This window comes from Channa argus, chromosome 7 (assembly GCF_033026475.1).
Source record: "Channa argus isolate prfri chromosome 7, Channa argus male v1.0, whole genome shotgun sequence".
NCBI lineage: Eukaryota > Metazoa > Chordata > Actinopteri > Anabantiformes > Channidae > Channa > Channa argus.
The window spans coordinates 13594147-13611102 of record NC_090203.1 but is presented as its reverse complement, the minus strand read 5'-3'; the positions used below and the strand labels follow the sequence as shown (position 1 = coordinate 13611102).

The 16956-nt window shown below is 38.9% G+C and overlaps 2 protein-coding genes across 4 annotated transcripts; one reads left to right on the top strand and one right to left on the bottom strand.

The window, feature by feature from the left end:
- Positions 1-260: 260 nt before the first annotated feature.
- Positions 261-5035, top strand: gsdmeb (gasdermin Eb). The gene is made up of 10 exons (XM_067510362.1): positions 261-406; positions 817-1039; positions 1157-1349; positions 1700-1874; positions 2404-2524; positions 2655-2774; positions 3080-3207; positions 3300-3483; positions 3656-3729; positions 3823-5035. The coding sequence occupies exons 2-10, from the start codon at positions 835-837 to the stop codon at positions 4051-4053; spliced, it is 1431 nt and encodes a 476-aa protein (XP_067366463.1). The 5' UTR covers positions 261-406; positions 817-834; the 3' UTR covers positions 4054-5035.
- On the bottom strand, positions 4559-15618 carry pals2a (protein associated with LIN7 2, MAGUK p55 family member a). 3 transcript variants are annotated; one of them, XM_067510360.1, is made up of 14 exons: positions 15454-15617; positions 12662-12746; positions 11958-12080; positions 11017-11135; positions 9253-9405; positions 8436-8585; positions 7978-8205; positions 6954-7085; positions 6722-6818; positions 6528-6599; positions 6265-6426; positions 5957-6159; positions 5748-5876; positions 4559-5642 (listed from the first exon to the last, which is right to left on the bottom strand). In XM_067510360.1, exons 3-14 carry the CDS (start codon positions 11986-11988, stop codon positions 5466-5468), a joined length of 1653 nt encoding a protein of 550 aa, XP_067366461.1. In that variant the 5' UTR covers positions 11989-12080; positions 12662-12746; positions 15454-15617; the 3' UTR covers positions 4559-5465. The 3 variants fall into 3 exon arrangements, 2 of the variants coding, with proteins under 2 accessions (XP_067366461.1, XP_067366462.1); XR_010914838.1 differs by having other exon boundaries at positions 5501-5642; positions 5748-5833; positions 15454-15618; XM_067510361.1 differs by lacking the exon at positions 12662-12746.
- Between the last annotated feature and the right edge of the window lie 1338 nt (positions 15619-16956).

Here is a 16956-nt window from a genome sequence, read left to right as displayed (position 1 = left end):
ACGTGTGTATGAAACGTGTCTAAAAAGAGATTCATCAGCAATATGAACATACACAAATATCGCTTCAAATTAAGCTTAACTTATAACTTTTATATATATATATATATATATATATATATATATATATATATATATATATATGTGTCTGTGTGTGTGTGTGTGTATGTGTGTATGTGTGTATATATACAAGTTTCATTTTTGCTTTTTTTTATTAATATTCTTCAGTAACACACCCTCAGGTTACCGTGGAGGCGGAGCCTCTCTGCGTCTTTTATCCAAAACAAAGAACACTTCGAGGACTGTCGTACAACAGAGAGTCCTGGGGAACCGTTCATTGCTCTGAACTTCTTGCCATTAACAGGTTTCTCCTGCGGTTCATCACCAACACGAGGACTTCTGGATATCGGTAACACTTGAAGCACTTGCATTTGTCCCCGTCACGAAGCGGACTTGCTGCTTAAACTGACACACTTGCGATTTCGATAACAGTGGGATAAGTTGAGACTGATGGGTGTGCTGATGCTACTAGCATGCTAGCTACTTCTTGCTGGGGAGTATTGTTTACAAGAAGCAATTTCGTTAAACTGTGGTTTGCTCATATGCTGCAGGAGAACAGTAAATGGTCGAATTGTTGTAGTGTTGGGGGGGGGCGGCTTTTTGAAGAAAAGAGTAAAGAAAGAAGCTTTCAGTAATGTATGAGTCTGGGGAGGAGTCTACGTGGGTGCGAACATTACTGTCTTGCTTTCTCTGATTAGTACCGGAGACCTCACTCTTTGGCCTTTGACTTCACACCTGGCTTCATTGTCGCCCTCACAGGTCTCATATAGCTGGGAAATGTTTGCCACGGCTACAAGAAACTTTGTGGAGGAGGTGGATCATGGAGGCTTTCTGATCCCAGTGTCCAGCCTGAATGACACTATTACTCTTCTGACAATGGTGGTGAAGCGCAAGCGTTTCTGGTTCTGGCAGAAGCCAAAGTATCTTCCCACTGATTTTAATCTGAATGATATACTAACAGGGGACAGTGCTATAAATCCAGGTACACCAGCAGTAATAGTAAAGAAAAGCCTGCTTAAATTTTGTCAAACAAATACAGTTTTACAATAATCTGTTTTTTGAGAAATCAGAGAAAATGTAACATTTTTCTTGTTCACAGTTGCTGTAACGACAGACTTCATCAAATACGATGGAACATATGGTGACAACATCCGGGGAACAGTGGATGCAAGTTTTGCTCAATCCAGTGTGAACTTGCAGAGTAGTGAATCTCTCAAACTCCAGTCATCGTTTGGCAGTTTGAAAAAAGAGGAAGTAGATATGCGGACATTGTTGGAAACTTCCAAAGACCGGTTAGTGCCCAATCTGTGTGCACTGTCCTGCCTTATAAAGGTGGTTTAAATATTGTTAAACACTGTACACATCATCTGACACCCAAGAAGATATGCATGTTAACGATCTGCAGCAGAAGTGATCTTTGTCCAACCATAAAGTTGGTCCAATCTCAACTCCTACACAAATATTGCTTATTTTTGTCTAGCATTTGAAGTATACATATTTTAAAAATGCAAATCAGTAAATTACATAATTCTATTGAATCCATCTACATTTTTGTATTTGCAGTATATTTGTAATAATCAAACTGATACTCTTCAAGAAGGTTCCCACTGAAACTGATGTTTTTAAAAATTTAATGTCTCAGGGTCCTGGACATGTCCCATTGTCTGATCCAGCAGACAAAGGAGAAGCACAGACAGGTTTTTGGGATTGTGAAGGAGCGTATTATAACGTCTCAGCCCTGTTCTGTAATAGTGGAGGTGCAAAAAGGTGGACAGTGTGCAGGAGGACTGAGCTTTTGTGGGCCCAAGAAGCCAAAGGTACTTACGAGAGTGTAATATTTGTAGTTTCATGTCATGCGAGGGTTGATTTACAACGTAATATAAGAAATGTCTTTTCCATTTCAAGTTTGTATTAAAATTCTTTTAATGTCATCACCCACATAATGTAAGTTGTCAGCAATAGAATAATTTTACTCTTTGTTGTTACTGTGTTTCTCTCAGCAGGTTTATAGTTTTCTATTTTAATTGGTGGTATTTCTGTTTCATTTCTGCATCCATGAGTTATAGTTCTAAGTATGTTTTTCTTATATTTTGTAGATAAGAGCCATTTATGCTGCAAGCTGAAAAGTATGAATACTCTTGGTTTCCCTCTTTGTTATCGGCAGTTGTTGCAAAATGTTCAGTCCCTTCATTCTATTCTGTGTGATTCTGAGGAATTAAATCAAAAGTGGGCATTCACTACTGATATCTTACTGTAGCTGAAAAGGTAGTGGTTGTTGTTTTAGAGTCGATGTTTTGTTGAGTAGTTTTTTCTCACGAACCTGCTGCACTGTTCCTGTTTCCACAGGTTTCACTGAAAGAGAATGGGAGCTTGAGTAAAGACAGTAACGTTACCATGGAGATTCCGACCGATACCACCATTGCCTATGGCCTCATAGAGTTAGAGATCAAACACGATGGACAATATGGTAAGACAACATTTAATAACACCAGAGATTAACTGCATATTAATCAATCTATAGAATTTGGCTAAATTCTATAGATATAGAATCTAAATAAATATCTCGATTTTTAAAGTGTAACATGTACTTTTCTCAGAGCTGTGTCTGATGTCGGACACCAATGGAGGTTTTGAAGTAGATAGCCCTGCTAAATATAGACTGCTGGGTGTCTCTGGAGCTTCTGTGGTAGCTGGTGAAAATGTCCGACTTTGTCAAGGTGAATTACTGTTTTCACCTAAGGTTTTGTGTGCTGTGAATTGTTGCTGTAGCTCATGACATGTGTAGAAATGTCACAAAGGCCCCTACACATGGGAGCCCCCATTCTGTCTTAAAAAATGAGGGCCTATTGAACCTATTTCATAAAGCCTCTATAGACAATACAAATGATTAGTCCATTCTGTTCAGTTTAATTTTTGTTTTGTGTGTTTTTATAGAGCATGCCTGTTCTTAGGTGTTAGTTACTGTCTGCACTTTGTCTTGAGTGGGTGATGATAATGATTTATTTTTTATTTCTGTGGGCAGACCTGGAGCAACTTAACGATCATTTCCAGCTGCTTTCTGCTCTTCCAGTAACCATAAGGTCTTCTCTGCTTCAGCAGTTCACAAATGTTTTACAGGATGAAGGAGCAATCAGCGCACTTCAGAATGTGGTATGTGGGACACATTCACCGTTATCTAGACTTAAAATTAATAACTTCTTTTACATTGGTTTTTAAATCTGGGTGTCTTACTATTATCTCAGCTGGAACAGATGTGCGTTGATAAGAGACTTGCTCTGGGTGATGTTGCAATGACAGCATCTCAAAAAGAGAACATCCAAGCAATTTTGGACCTTTTGGAACAGTCTGGTCAAGTGGAGTCAGCTCAGGCAGGCCAGTCCACCTCAGTCCTTACCGCCCTCCACCTCATTAGCAGCGCCATCGACGGTGAGAAAAAGCTTTACCGTTTGCAGTGTTTTCCCATTACTAACGTGAAATTTTTCCTTAAGTCCTTGGTTAGAAAAATATTTACTTTAAAGGCTGGAAATCTCACTGCATGCAGAATGTCCTGAAAAATGTAGCTTACGTTTTGTTTTCCTCCTGGGTCTTTGTCTTTCAGAGATGACAAATAATTGTGTTGCTGTTTTGGGAATGTGCTGCAGTCCTGCAGTGTTAAAGGCAATAGAGCTACTGGTTAGTAAAGTCAGTTTTTATGTAATAAATACTACACATTATGTTACATTAAGTTTTTTTTTTCTGCTCTCAATTTTCTCACACCTGATCCAGGTGCAGTGTGCATCTGGAAAGGGAGAGTTGCCTCTTAGCATCACGGGCCTGACTGCTCTTACTGGGGACATCTTTAAAAAGACTGAACTTCTATTTGCCTGCTGTAATGTGTCCCTTAAGAAAGACAAGGATACACTGAAGACCGAAATAAACCACCAGCAAGGAAACCTTCCTTTAGTCCTGTGTATTGCTATCAGGGGTCTTGCCTCATTGGCCCAATGTTTTAACTGAAGATGACTCTGTATACTAGAAACCTTAAATACCATAATTTCAATAAGGCAAAGGGGACCACAATCATTAAGTGTTCGTGATCTGTTTTTACTGCTTTTGGTGTGAGGACAAGGCTCTTCTTTTGTCAATTGACAACCCTTGATAACAAAGCTATTAGGACTTTTGAATCTTTTCAATAAATAGATTTAACAGTTGATTTTAAGTGTTAAAACAACCCTGCGTTACCTACCTTAACTGTGGGGAATCTTTACATTTATCTTCACTCCTTTCACTTTGTCTTTAATAGCTTTTTAGCTCACTTATTTGCCTGTTTAAACACTACAATAAATCCATTACAATGGATGTCTAAATATTTCAATTCTTGTACCTTTGTTTCTAATTGGTTTGTGTTTTATATTTTAGGCCTATCAGCAAAATTAAGATAAATAGTTTTAAAATGTAGTTTCTATACTCTCTGTTCATCATTGGAAGAAAAAAAAAAAAAAATTTACTTCCAGCTTGCAGGCACAGTTAACACATTTAATTCTCTAAAGGAATTCCAATATAGATATTTAGAAAACACTAGTTATTTATTTGAAAATAGTTTTCAAACACTAAAATATACTTTTATAAGTAAATATGTACTTTTGTTAAAACAGTTACGTTTTTAGTAATGTCACATCCAAAGGGATAGTTCACTGAGATGTAGTACCGTGTTTCTCTTCTGGACACACAGCACCGTATCGACATGTCTTAAACATATGATCCACATGTTTGACAAACAATGTTTGTTGTGCTTATGTGAAAGAGAAATAAGGGGTAAACACAACATTGATTTTTTTCCTGTACAACAACAGTGACTGGCACAAAATACTCATGATTGAGGTCAAACTGCACAGAACCAATAAGACTTTGAAAAAGGCTTTTTTTTTTTTTTAAATGACCCTATTCTAAAAGAATGACAAGTTTGTAGTGACAAAATGAGAAGTACTGGAGGCATGCACTATAAACTTAACACTGAGGTATTGTCTGTGTCAAAGAGCCCTCCTCATTTCGTAAAATAAATACTTTTCCTAGCTTACATGTAAAATTAAAAACAATGGGACATGGCAATAAACTAGTTTAAAAAACATCCCGCCACAACACTTTTTAAGCTTCCAAATCCATTTGAAATAAAACGTATTCTTAAAAAAAATTGCCAATAAATAAGTACACTTCCTGTATGTTGTGAGTTGCATAGTATCCAAGAAAGGAGTCTGGTTATTCAGATGAAGGTGACTGATGCAGCTTCGTGCAAGACCTAAATTCACACAGGGCTGATGTTTGGCTGTGTGCGCAGTACAGTGTTGAATCCTCCATTCCCTCAGTTGTTCCCTTTCATCCCGGGTCTATCACCTCAGACAGCCTTGTCCATCCAGCAGTGGGTTAAAACATTAGTAGACCCAGCTGACTGGAATCCACTGTGGCTCTGTGAGTAATTGCTCTACTGCCTCCTGCAGCTTGTCAAAAGCCTTATCCAGATTGTCATTGACAATAGTCAGGTCAAAGTAGTGGCTGTATGCTCGGCGGATCCTCGCACTCTCGTCTACAGTCTTCTTTAAATCATTCTCCTGTTACAGAAGGATATTCAGTTAGATTAACACAGGCAACAGCCACTCATGAGTACTAAACAGTCAGTTCCATTATCATTATAAATTTAGGAACATTAAACTTACTGTAAGTAGCTTGGTAGTAAATCCAGCATCCACCACCGCTTTGTGCATAGCTCTTAGTGTATCCAACTCAGGAGCAGCAATAAACACTACAAATGGCATAAACTCTGCAGTCTTCAACACTTTCAGAGCCTGAACAGAGAATTTGTCACATCTGAAGCTAAAACACGTTGATGATATATCCACAGTCAGAGTGTGCACCTTTGACTAACCTGAGGATTGACATCTAGGATGCAGGTACGACCCGTATCCACGACTTCATGTATAGAGTTGATCTTGGTACCATAAAGATTGCCATCGTATTCACCATGCTCCAGATAATGGCTCTGCTTGATGTCTTTCTCCATCTCTTCCCGTGTCACAAAGCAGTAGTTCTGGCCATCTAGCTCCTCTTCTCTGGGGCGACGGGACGTGACTGGAAATCAAAAGGTAAGAAACTGTTTCAAGTAGCCTGGTTGTCATATGAAATCCATGAGTACAGACAATGTAACAAGTTTGGCTGTTGGTCTCACAAACTCACAAGGTACAGTGGTTCCATATTCCAGAGGATTCATGAGAATTAGTCTGTTCTTCAAACTTCGCCTTCCGACCCCCTGGGCTCCAATCAGAACAAGCGTTTTTCTCTGGAATGGTGGCATCCTAGCTACTTCCTCATAGATCTGCAGCTCATAACGGTCAAACTCTGTTCAGAGAAATACACAGGCTAAATGAGTTCCGTATTGTCATGTATGTTATTTGATACTATAAAAATCGCAAATGTAGGGGAAAAAAAAAGATACACACCTGCATTCTTGGCGGTGAGGTACATCATCTTTTTCTTCTTTTTCTTTGCAGTTTGGGTTCGACAGAGCATCCCTGAGCCACATATACAAAGTGTCAGGTCACCATAGATGGTGCTGAAGGCACAGGTTCTCAGACTATTATAAATGAAGACTAACTCGTATGAAAGACAAAACAGGATTTATACAAAGCTGTACCAGAAGTGTCCGAATCTCTTCTCACAAAAGCCTTTCTCTTCTCCTCCAAGAATTGACTGGGTATGAGACCAGTGGCTCCACCTACAACTTTGCTCGCCTACAAGGAAATCAGGGTAGATAAGAAATGATTCGGCATAGAGCAAGAAATTAATGCAAGGTAACAGTCATTAACACTCTTCACGTTTTAGCAGTCACTCAGTTACCCATACTTTCTTTTTATGTGCCAACTCACTTGCCACCAGTTGGAGTCCTCTTTGTTGACTACATGAAGGATGTCTCCCCTAGAGAAGCCAAGACCTGCCTCTTTACACGGGATTAAGTTGTCTGTGGCTGGGTTATAGTTGAAGTGTGGCTTCAAATAAACCTACCGTTTGGTGTGTGAAACAGAAATCAGACAAGCAAAATATAAAGATGGCACACACATAACAAACATTACCCTAAATTCTATTAAGGTGTGCATATTATAGTATACAGATACTGTCTGATATGAATGAATCACTGTCACATGTATACCATGGCTATAGGTCTCTGACATTTCAAATAAGGTGTCAGACTAATAAATGCATGTCACCATTGCTGGTACCATTTTCTGATGATTTGTTTTTACCGCACCATGTTGAAGGAACCTTAACTGTCTTTGACTGTGGACCAGGTCTTTTTTTCCAGCAGTGTTGTAATTTTGCACTGTCAAAGCTAAATATCAACAGGCCAAATAAGGTGAATGAATGAGGACCAGACTCATTAATGAGGTTTATACAGTATGAGCAGTCAGGAAAATTTTCTAACGCAAAAAACTTGTTTAAAATTAGGTTCCTGACAGATTAATCATGTATGTAATCACCTTAACCTTAACTGAACCCCGTAAGCAAACTGCTAAATAAAGTCATTTAATCCTCCTTAAAAAAAAAAAAAAGGTCAATGTCTAACAGAATCCTACATACCGCTCCACAGTGTCAGCTGCCATTTATGTCTGTTACAGTAAGGAGAGGGGGTTCTCTAGTGAACAGAGTGGTATATGTCCTAGATAGTGTAGGATGTTATTAATAGACCCTCCGAGGGCTCGATTTTCAGAGCACAAGTACGAATCATCTACAGCTTAAATGCACCAGCACATACCCATCAACCCATAGTGCATTCTTGGCATTTTTTAAGAGACAATAAATCAATAATACGACTCTATTGTGTAATCATTTTAAAATGCAACCAGATTTTTATTTTCCTATAAAAACAGGTAAAATATGGCCTCTCTTCCTCACCTGTGGCAGCGGTGGCGTCTCTCTGTAGCTGGGCACAACCTTCAGGATGATGCTCCCGCTGCTGTTCCTCAGCAGCTCCTGCAGTTCATGGGGGTTGGTACTGACCTCACGACCATTCACCTCTCGAATTATGTCCCCTGTGTGCAGCATGCCCTGTCTGTCAATCGAGCTGCCATGCAGGATACGCGCAACCACCATCTCCCCTCGCTCCACACGGAACGTCACTCCCTGAAAAAGGGCTAGAATCATTCAGTATTGTGCATCCAAACTTCTTACATCACCTGAAGTCTCTTCCATAGGTTACACTAGGCTGTGTGTGCTATAAAAGAATCTAACTGTGTTGATTTACTATGCACAACTATGTCAATTCTTGATGATGGTCAGTAAAAGAAGACAAGCAGCTCTTTATAGTCTCTGCAGACCTAGGTATGGTGGTCATAAATGCCTTGCTAACTTACCAGTGGTTCCCCAGGTTTCTTCTGGATATCAATCATCCTGACAGCATCAGCTGGCGTGAGTGAATTCGTCAACAAAGCGCTGCTGTTTACCACAGTGTCAGGCATCTCGTAACACTTTGCAGCTACTTTGTCATGAGCCTCTATCAAAGACTGAGACAAAATAAGGAAGGAGAAATACAGTGTTCACAATCTTTCAATTTAAAGACAAGTATATTTGCAGGTTCTTCTGGCAAACAAAAGACATTGAACACAACTATGGGGTTCATCCACCAATATACTTCAAACTAACAAGGGTAAAAACTATGAACTGTCATGCACTTTATTAATTACCACAAACAAAATAAGATATAAATCATTACACATTCATTTTACACTAAGACACTTTTATGACCACACTGGTAGATGAATAATTAATAAACAGAGAAAACAAATTTGTCTTATTCTTACCCAAACACTGTGACATATAGTTGTCACTGGTCAGAGATTTACTGAAACAGTCTGTATCACAGTCTTTACCCTCCCACTTTACCCACATAACTCGGCTATTGGCCGAAGGTTTACACCCCCCATTTCCCATTCTACAGCCTGTAAGTGGTCGACATTCTTAAGGGAGGGTGGGGGTAACAACAAAGATGGGCTGTTAACAGGCACTTTAGGGAAAAACAAGGGAATAGTTGTAATAAAAAAAACTTTGACTTCAGATCCAATAAAAGCAGAAGACAAGCTAGATGAGTCATTCTGCAAATCTTTGGTCTGTTTATTCTGGTTAAAGAAAAAAAAAAACAACTGTGTACATGAGGAAGGCGCTTTAAAATACCTTAAAGTGGGGTTTCTGGAGGATTTTTGCAAGCTCTGAAGCAGCAGCATCTTTTTCTTGCAGGTTGTTAAGGGAATCCAAGATCTCTTTGATCAGCTCAACATTATCATCCCGCACAGCCTGTAACTTAACTTCCTCAAGACGCTCATGGGCCTACACACAAAGAGAAGGTTGTGTTGAAAGATAGTTGTCCCAATAGAAATTTGCACCTGGATTTGATTAGGTTATTATAACTCCGCAAAATACATTTTCAGCTGATGTGTTTCGGTTTAGTGTTTAGCTACCACATTTTTTTTCTATGATCAGTTTAGGTAATACAGTGCCACAAATGCAGAGCTGATGCAATACATTTTCATAATTTGTTTATAAAACTGCTAAGCTTTCATTCAGTAATATACATCACAGTTTTTGTCAACCACAACCCTTCATTCAAACCTTGTATCCTTGAGGGGAGCAGATGAAATTGTGAAAGTTAGACTGCACCAATACCTAACACTAGGGTTCACACAAAGACTAGAATGTTATTTTATGTTACATCATTGTATATATTTCAGCATTGATGTATTTGGATATAAATCTAATTAGGTTTGCCGTAACTCAGTTAGTAAATACAGTTGACCATGGACCACATGGTCAGTGGTTCAGTCAGTGGTTTAATCCCCGCTCCCGGCTACATGTTGTTCCTTGGTCAAGACACTGAACCCCAAGTTGCTCCTGGTGGGTCAGGTGAGCACCTTGCATGGCAGCCACTGCCATCGGTGTGAGAGTGTGTGTGTGAATGGGTGAATGGGAATCAACATTGTAAAGCGCTTTGGATAAAAACGCTATATAAGCGACTATTTACCATATAGTGCACTTGAGGGAACTCAGTTCAACAGCCTGTAGTAGAGATCATGTTATAATTGGTAAACCAACATACCATGATACTGTTCAATAACAAAAGTTCCAGTGCACTCAACACATTTTTAGATCTTTAGATTTCCAGTTGTAAATTCAGTATTTATGACCAAAGTCATGGAGTACAATGCGTAATTTGACTTTAACCTATAAGGTATATCACCTAGGAAAATAAAACATCTAGCCCTGGTTTTTTTTTTTTTTTTTCGAAAATTAGGACAGGACTACCTTTGTGATAAGTTCTGACAAAAATGTTTTTATTAATAGATATTACACCTGATGGCCTCATTTTGCATTTGTTTTTTGTTATGCAATCCTTTTTCCTTATGACAGCCTCTTTTAGCATGTAAATTTTTATTTAACAGGAGCTAAAAACATTACTTCTTTTGTATGCTCCATCTTCATCGAAAAAAATCAAGTTTTGGGAACATTTAAGTGTTTATCATAAAACTACAAGAACTGTGCTGTACACAGTAGGTCTAATGCTTTCACTCTAAAGAAAGGCAAAGTTGAGCTACATTTTACCCTTGCTAGGAGAGATTTCCTGTAAGTAATTTAAAACTTGACAGATCACTGGACACACAGAAAGATTAGTAAACATCACAGGATACCAGGATACAGTTTGTTTGAAGGTGTACAACCTGCAAAAGAATGCAAGGTTTGTTTCAGCTGTGTTTAGTTTTCTGTCTCTAGTAGATTAGCGAGTCCTGTTTGGTGCAATTGCTGGTACAATTTGGACTGTATTTGCTCATCTTCTCAAGAAACATGTAGGTGTCCAGTTAATGAGATTTACATTCTGTGCATTTGTGTAATGCATGTGTGTTCATGTATATGACAAAGTGCTGGAGTAGTTAAATTCTAGGTTACCTTTGCAAGGGAACGAACAATTGGGCTCTCCATGATGCCTCTGAGGAAGATGAGGTCAATATCTTTGGCTCCTGTGCCTAATGGCAGGTCTTTAAGATTGTCCAGTACCTGCTGCATGGCTGAAAAGGAAAAAAACACATCAATAAAGTTTGGTCTTGAAAATGCTGCCACTCTCTTTACTTTGTAAGACTTTTTGGTTTACGGATTTCAGAATGCAGGCAGATATGCTGATGACAATGCTTAATCTCGATAACATACATATAAGTATGTTTGTATTATATGTATGTATATGTACATACATATAATACATATATAATTACAATTCTAATTGAAACACTGATTAAAAACACAGCAACACAATGTTACTACCAATGCACCCTAAAAAAATATTTATCAATGGGCCAATTCATGTAGAATGCTTCATTTCCATTTCGGCAACAAACAGCTTGCAGAGTGAAAAAGGAATTGTTCTACTAACAAATCTGCCTTGTAGTGGCTGAGAGCACAGCAAGAAACTCGAGCCAAAAAACCCTGACACAAACTAGTATTAGCAGCCAGGAAATACAACTAAACTTATTACTACTCTCTTATTACTAATCTCTTTATGTATTTGACAGTAATTAGCTTTCTTTAAGATACGATTCTTTTGTTTTAAGATTTTAAAGAATAACAGTCAATTAGCTTTTGTTCCAGACAGTTGTAAATTGGCAGCAACATGAGGTCTGACAGGATACATGTAGTCACTACAGGAGAAAGTGAAACATTTGAAATGTCAAAGTCCAGAGGAAGCAGCAAACACACCCACACTACAATTTTTGGGCAGTGGGCAAAGCTCCATTCAAATGGTACTGTAGCAAAATGTCAAAAGTAAAATTTTGCACGAAATATTGCAGCAGTTAAAATGTAAGACACAACTTATGAATTTGTATTTGCCATCTTACCTGAATTAGACTTTGCATTGGCCACAGTCATGTTTATTATTCCTCAGCTCAGTACAGTCGGACTCTATACACAGTCAAAACCCGCCCAACTGCCTGCTTACAGAAACCAGAGCAACTGGAGGGCTGGAGAATGTAGGAAACAGGGTCATGTCAGTAGATGATGAGCTAAGATCACCATACAAGCTATGTAAAAAGCTATATCAAAAAGAAGCAGATAATATTTGTATTATATGTATTGCTACCAAACTCAGACATATGAAGGCATAAAAGACACTAAATAGACCAGGAAACAGTGGTTGTGATAGTCTGAATGCCCATATTAGTACAGAGAGCACTAATGAATTAAGTGATTGACTAGAGAGCCACTGAATAACAAAAGATGAGTATACAATCCTTCTGGCTAAAGGTTGTGCCAGCCACCAAGAGGCCTCTGGGGACTCTCTGTACAAACATGCTCTGAGGCAAAAACTGATTTGCCAATGTCCTAGTAAATAGGTAGATAAAAACAAGTACAGTCTAGCAAATTTAGTCCCATGTAGCTGTAAACTGTGAACTGTATAAATATCATGGACAAAGCATTGTTGTACATCCATAATGGTAAATTTAGGTAACAGTGAAGAGGAAGATATTATTATTATTATTATTATTATTATTATTATTATTACTATTACAACAACAACAAAAAATTGAAAGCACAAACTCACCTAGAAACTGTGTTCAAATCATAAGGGCAGCATATTCACAAGGAGCCCTGTTTCTTCTACAAGACACTCATCTAATTCCTCTGGACTGAAGACAGAATGGAAAGGGGAAAAAAATGTAATTACTCTTAATTTTAGATTAAACTGTCCTAGACAGCTTAGCACCCTTTCTACTCTAAGAGTGCCTTGATTGCCCAAAGTTCTCCTCTTCATTCAGTAGTATTGTAATGCAGCCCTTCTGATTGGCTAAGTTAATCACATGACCAACATCTCTTTAAAAAGACTCATTGCTACCACAACCATAAAACTCCAGAGAAATCTACTATTAGTCTTGTTTGTTTTTTAAGGTCAAAAGTACAAAATACAAATTGACTTTCAAACTTATGGGGCACATTGTAAAATGTTTTGCTTTGTACACTACATTTCACAAGAACATAAAAAGGGTTCTTAGCTGTGTGTGTCCAATATATGTACAGCAGTTACTAAATAAAGAACATATAGGCTAAAAGTGATCCAGTGTTCATCATAATAAAGGAATAATGTGGGCTTCAAAAATGCAACAGACAGACTGTGCCTAGCACTGCCTAAAAGTTATTCTTAGGCAGATTTATTGATAATCACTGCAAACACTAACAGATGAAGTTATAGTGGACATTTTGACTATTTTTGGTGGTTTACACAATAAAGAAATAATTAACTGCAATATAAAAACACAAATGGTAAAATAGCCAATAATAAAAAACAATCATTGGCTGGTTGCACCACTAATAATGATGGTTACATAGAGGCAGTGGTGGAAGGAACTCTCTCTCTGGAGAAGGGAACAGGCTTTGAACAGGCTTTGTTAAGGTCAACTGCATTTAACATCAAGTTGACCAGTGAGGACACCAGTTACAACAGACTGGCCTTCCTGGACTAAGATTGGGACTTGTAGCAACCTAGAAATAGAAATCTACAGGAAGCCACACACACGGACCAGCCTCTACACAAGAGGATGGCCCAGCACAGGAGAAGCAACACTTCAGGACCAATATCAGCAGTGTACCTACACCTGAAGGACAAAGGACAGTCCATTGAGGATGACAATGTACACGATTTGGACAGAAAAGACTGACATTATGAGAGGAGTACATGAAGCCATTATGTTTACATGGAGTATCCTTCTCCCAGGTACAACCTGTCTGCCCTTTCAACCATCCCCAAGAAGGTTAGCACCATTTCACGCAAATTTCAAGAGGGCCACACCTAACAACCCCTATCTTAGGGGTTTGGGTAATTAGGGTCATAATAGTTACATCTTGAAGACTCCACCCTGTTTCCACCTCCCACCTTAATGAGCCTATTCAGGCCAGGGTGGAACAAAGTCTGCTCTCGAGGATATAACCGTGTTCCATAGCACTTTATTCATAATAAAGACGCTGCTTGGATAAGTGGCAAAACATTTCTAACCAAGAAGAAAGATGTCCAGTCGACATGATTCAATCTTCTGATAACCTAACCTGGATGAATGAGAATGTTCACCGACACCTGGGCTAGAGTATCCCCGAGGAGTAATCTTCTCAACTGGCAGGAAGCTTGCTTGGTAAGACTGAGGCTTGTGTGTTCTGCTGGCTGGGCTGTGTTAAAGTAGCAACTTTTTGGTCCACTCACCAATGGGCGTGGACTAGGCTGCTTCAGTTGGCACTATGTGGGGATTGGTTCATTGGTTCTGAACAATTTTATTTCCCTTTTAAAACATTGTCTAATAGTTAGATGTAGATGTTTTGGGAAATTGCATGTGAATGGCAAGGCAATGATTGGACATGATCCCTGTTTTATATTTGATTTATTTTCTCGTCCTTTTGGCTTATCCTGCGAGTTCAGGGTCGCCACGGCGGATCGTTATCCGCATGTTGATTTGGGACCGTTTTTATGCCGGATGCTCTTTCTGACTCGACCCTCCCCAATTTCTATCGCGCTTGGCAGAAATCAAATATCAATAACAATATGTTAAATGACAAAAATATGTGATGTCGTCATCGATTGTTCTACAAAATTGTTTCCCGCTCTGAGCTCCTTCACAATTTTCATAAAACAAAAAGCCAAAAAGAAACACACATGGGAAGCAGCCAGGTCAGAAGAGTGACTGAACGCTGGGCACTTCATGGTGACAGATCAGTACGTAACGAACTAGCTCAACTTACAAAGGAGCGAAATCCAAACCTATCTAGCAAGAAATATGTTGGTTGCATTAAAGGTAAAATCAGCTGTCATGCTACACGTGCACCAGACACGTGTAACAAATAATGTGAGGTAACTTGGCTAAAATAGGCTTTTCAGCAGCGTTAAACATTGTCTAAGGTGTTAACACGCAAGGATCGGTCATTGTTTGGAATTTGTTACACTAGAACTTCAAGCTGTCAGTTCCTCATTAACGCTAATTCTACTAAGTTAGTGCTAACAACTGCTAGTTAGTAGCTCATATAGCAACGCTAGCCTATGTTTCTATCATACACTGGGTACACGTGTACCTTTCAGACTGTCAAATTAAAGTATTGCCATGCATTCCCTGGCAGACGAAAAAAATGCCCGATCTGACTTTGCTTCTTGCCTAGTTTCTGCATAACTAATGACAGACAGGTAGTTAGCTAAGGTACAAGCTAGTTTAGTAGCCATCCGCAATGGCATGTGGTTCAACTAACCGCTAACTAGCTACTAGCGTTAGCTGTCGGGACAGCGAACGCCTAGAAACGAGAGGGTCCCCATGCTGAGAACATTGGTTAACCGTGTGGAGAAATTAATTATTGACACGTTACCTAATTAGTCGGAGTCGTCTAGTTCACACTTCCATGCTTCCGTTATTGCGGAGTCCACCAATACCCAGAATACTTGCGCAAGAGTAAGTTGTTGCATTTCCAGCCAGTCTGCGTCCTACCCTCAGTTCCCCGTCCATACACACAGTGCCGTGCTGACTCCGTGCAGCTGTATTTACATCATTGAATACCTGCACAACATACACGTATCCTTTACTGCAAACGATACTCACACCCTCACCCCTCACTCACCCCTTGCTTTTGACTGTAGGCTACACGCCTGCGATGTTGAGAGTTGATTTATTTGATCTCTATTAATCCAAATATATCAAATATATGTTTGTTTTAATTTCTTCGGCCCTTCTTAGACCTCCCAAGGAAACATATTTGATGCCCACGGTGTCTGTTAGATGTTAAGATTCTCAATCTCACCCGTAGTCTTACTGTTGGCAGCCAAAAATATATAACTTTTATACAGGTGTTGTCCAATTATTTGTTGGTGTTCTGTATTTTTTTTTTTTTAAAGCAATTTAAAGGTTTGGTCAAATTAAAGTTTTAAAACATACCTATAGTCACACTATTGGCTAATACCGCGACAATGCCATACTATACTAGCTACTATCCAATTGTTGTATACTGTGAATTCATTTCAGATAAATCTTACAGCACACTCATCAACAGCATTTAGCACCAAGCATCATGTAATGAGCTAAATCTCGTTGGCAGAACAGAAAGGTCATTGGGACAAGCATAGTAACCGGAAACACTTTATCAAAATTAGCAATGAATTTAGATTTTAGAAACAAATGGTGATGGAGCTTCAACAGAATTTTTGCTTCACTTGAAAACGGTTTACACGGAAGTCTACCAGTAGAGAGCAGTATTACTCCATCTGTGTGACATTCAAGGCATTGTTCAACAAAAGTACCCACACTATAGGGATAGTGATGCTAAGCAGCACTAGTTGGTTGCTGTGGAGCTGAATACATTAGAGTGAAATGACCGAAATGACAGTGTAGTTATGTCAGACGTGGAAAGTAACTTATGTGTGCAAGTTTGAGATACTTCTACCTGAGTATTTTCATATTATGATACTTAGCCTATGCCTTCACTCCTCTACACTTCAGATGGTAATATTGTACTTCAAACTCCATTATATTTATATTAGAGCTGTAGTAGCAATCTACAATTTTTTTTAGATCTATCTGCCGTGTTTAACACAGTTGGTCATTCCATTCCCATTCAGGGACTGGCCCTTCAGTGGTTTGACTCTTACAGATAAACCTCCATTAAGTTGGCAACACATTTCCTTTTTCTGCACCTTTCTCAGTCTACTGCAAGACTCCATCATAGAGCCTGTATTATTTTGTCTATCTGTGCTTTCTTTGGGGTCTATTTAAAAAAAAAATCTCTTATCATGTTTATGCAGTCAGCCCTAGCAGTACCTCCTACTGAAACCTGATGATCCATGCTACTTCAACTATGCTACTTCCATAGTTGCATTAA

Bases quoted from the DNA above. Each gene is read 5' to 3' on its own strand.
- gsdmeb (XM_067510362.1), top strand. From the start codon at position 835: ATGTTTGCCACGGCTACAAGAAACTTTGTGGAGGAGGTGGATCATGGA. The intron at 1,040-1,156 runs GTACACCAGCAG...TCTTGTTCACAG, and splicing joins GGACAGTGCTATAAATCCAG to TTGCTGTAACGACAGACTTC. The intron at 3,208-3,299 runs GTATGTGGGACA...CTATTATCTCAG, and splicing joins TCAGCGCACTTCAGAATGTG to CTGGAACAGATGTGCGTTGA.
- pals2a (XM_067510360.1), bottom strand. From the start codon at position 11,988: ATGACTGTGGCCAATGCAAAGTCTAATTCAG. The intron at 6,819-6,953 runs GTGAGTTGGCAC...ATTTCCTTGTAG, and splicing joins AGGACTCCAACTGGTGGCAA to GCGAGCAAAGTTGTAGGTGG. The intron at 5,643-5,747 runs GTAAGTTTAATG...CTTCTGTAACAG, and splicing joins TTACTACCAAGCTACTTACA to GAGAATGATTTAAAGAAGAC.